The sequence below is a fragment of the Alosa alosa genome, chromosome 8 (assembly GCF_017589495.1).
Source record: "Alosa alosa isolate M-15738 ecotype Scorff River chromosome 8, AALO_Geno_1.1, whole genome shotgun sequence".
Lineage (NCBI taxonomy): Eukaryota > Metazoa > Chordata > Actinopteri > Clupeiformes > Clupeidae > Alosa > Alosa alosa.
In genome coordinates this window covers 29755421-29757920 of record NC_063196.1, presented here as the reverse complement: position 1 = coordinate 29757920, position 2500 = coordinate 29755421, and the positions used below count along the sequence as shown (strand labels likewise).

The window sequence follows — 2500 nt, the reverse complement described above, 5'->3', positions numbered from 1 at the left end:
TGTCCCTGTGGGATCTCCGGTGGTTGTAGTATGGTTGTGGTGGAGGCCGTAAAGCCGTTCCAGATTTAACATTAACCCACGGTTAGACACACACACACACACACACACACACACACACACACACACACACACACACACACACACACACACACACACACTAACCCATGGTCAGACCCGCTCCATAGACCTGCACTGGCTCAGGTTTTAATTTAAGTCTGAGTCTGACCCCAGGTACTGATGCAGTGCATGTGGAGAGTGGAGTGTTTCCTGTCCATTACTGGGTAATGAGGAGTGCTTGAGAAACACACACACACACACACACACACACACACAAATACATTATATACTGTCATGCATGAAAGACAGAGGCATGTGTGTGGGCAGCCCTATAATCGGGGGGGTCCTTACCTCAGTCTTCAGTGAGTCGCAGCTCCTCTCTTCCTCCTCCTCCTCCACGTCTGGAAGTGGGAAGACAAGAGAAAACGACTAAGAGATCAACAGGTCAAGGGAGGGGGATGTCTATTAAAACAAAATGCCTAGTTCTCATCACAGACTTCCCTTCCATCTATTTTATAACTATCAATCATCTGCTCCCGCTGGTGTCATCGCCATGGTGTTCACATCACATCCGCCCAGTGACTGTCTGTGATTGGCTCAGAAAGGTTTATGTTAAGGACAGCTATTTTCTGCTGAGCTCACATTTTCACCTCTCTGACGGCCATAGGAATGCAGCAAGTGGGAGAACACACACACACACACACACACACACACACACACACACACACACACACACACACACACACACACACACTGCATCTTCCCAAGCCAAACTGACTCGAGGGCATTGAGAGGGAATTTCCCTATCTTCCTCTGCCTCCCTCCCTCTCTCCCTCTCTCCCTCCCTCTTTTCCTCTCTCTCTCCCTCTCTCCCTCCCTCTCTTCCTCTCTCCCTCCCTCTCTCCCTCCCTCTTTTCCTCTCTCTCTCCCTCTCTCCCTCCCTCTTTTCCTCTCTCCCTCCCTCTCTCCCTCCCTCTTTTCTTCCCTCTCTTCCTCTCTCCCTCCCTAAAAAAAATCCAAGGCTCCACCTCTGCCATTCCTGCAATTTCGATCTGAGTCATAATTCACTGTCATGTGCTATCTTGCTATTTTCCAACAGCTGTTGGAGTGAATGCTGAATGTAATTCAGTAACTGCACATGAAAAAAGCAAAGAGGGAAATCCCAATGTTACCTGCCCGGAGGCTCTACACAAGTGTTAAATGTGAATGTAAATGATACCTTCTGGCTTGACATACTGCCCCGCTTTTGACATTGGACAGACAAGGATTGAAGCAGCACTGTTAATATGTTAGGTAGATTACATATGCCGAGGTAAGATGAGGTCAGACGAGGTTTATTGAGGTAAGATATCATGAAGCGAGGTCCACAAGGTGAGAATACAATAAAGGAACCTCAAAAGGGATATATATATGTTCTACATCATAACGACACAAACAGAAGTATTTAGACATCCATTACGTGCACAGAATATACTGTAACTTGTGTGGGAATGTCTTTTAATGTGGACCCAGACCCTACAGTAAGCCTAACTGTACAGATTACATATGCCGAGGTAAGATGAGGTCAGACGAGGTTTATTGAGGAAAGATATCATGAAGTGAGGTCCACAAGGTGAGGATAGTCCAGGTAAGGTTAGATACAAGATTCAAGTTCAGAAGAAATGAGGTGCAGTAACTTGAGGTAACCCATGAAAAGGTGAGGTGAAGTAAGGTGAGGTAAAGTAAGGTAACTCCAGGTGAGACAAAGTGAGGTAAAGTAAGGTAAGTTGAGGTGAGACAAAGTGAGGGACAATAAGGTAAGTTGAGGTGAGACAAAGTGAGGGACAATAAGTTGAGGTGAGACAAAGTGAGGTAAAATAAGGTGAGATGAGATGAGATGACGTTGGATGAGGTGAGGTAAAGTGAGATTGGATCTAGTAACTTTCAGATGAGCAAAGGTGATTTGAAATATGGCAATTTGAGGTATGTATAAGTATAAGTATATATACTCTTTTGATCCCGTGAGTGAAATTTGGTCTCTGCATTTATCCCAATCCGTGAATTAGTGAAACACACACAGCACACAGTGTACACACAGTGAGGTGAAGCACACACTAATCCCGGCGCAGTGAGCTGCCTGCATCAACAGCGGTGCTTGGGAAGCAGTGAGGGGTTAGGTGCCTTGGTCAAGGGCACTTCAGCCGTGCCTACTGGTCGGGTTTTGAAACAGCAACCCTCTGGTTACAGGTCCGAAGTCCTAACCAGTAGACCACGGCTGCCCCCAAAGGTGACAGGAGGTGATATGAAACAAGGTGAGGAGAGGTAAGATGAGGTAACTTGAGGGGAGAGGAGGTCACCTGAGGTAAGGTGAGGTTATTAATGGTGAATTAAGTACAGGCCAGCTGAGAGGAAGTAAGGTTAGATCATTTGAGGCAACACATGGGAAAATAATGTGTTTTAAAGA

At 46.2% G+C, this 2500-nt stretch overlaps 1 protein-coding gene across 5 annotated transcripts in view; it reads right to left on the bottom strand.

Annotated features, from left to right (window-relative positions):
• Positions 1–2500, bottom strand: part of LOC125299728 (DNA (cytosine-5)-methyltransferase 3A-like) — an 85276-nt gene that overhangs the window by 52973 nt on the left and 29803 nt on the right. For all 5 annotated transcript variants that reach the window (XM_048251132.1, XM_048251134.1, XM_048251133.1 and 2 more), the window contains exon 5: positions 409–458. In XM_048251132.1, the coding sequence (XP_048107089.1) occupies positions 409–458 (50 nt within the window). The remainder of the gene's footprint in view (positions 1–408; positions 459–2500) is intronic.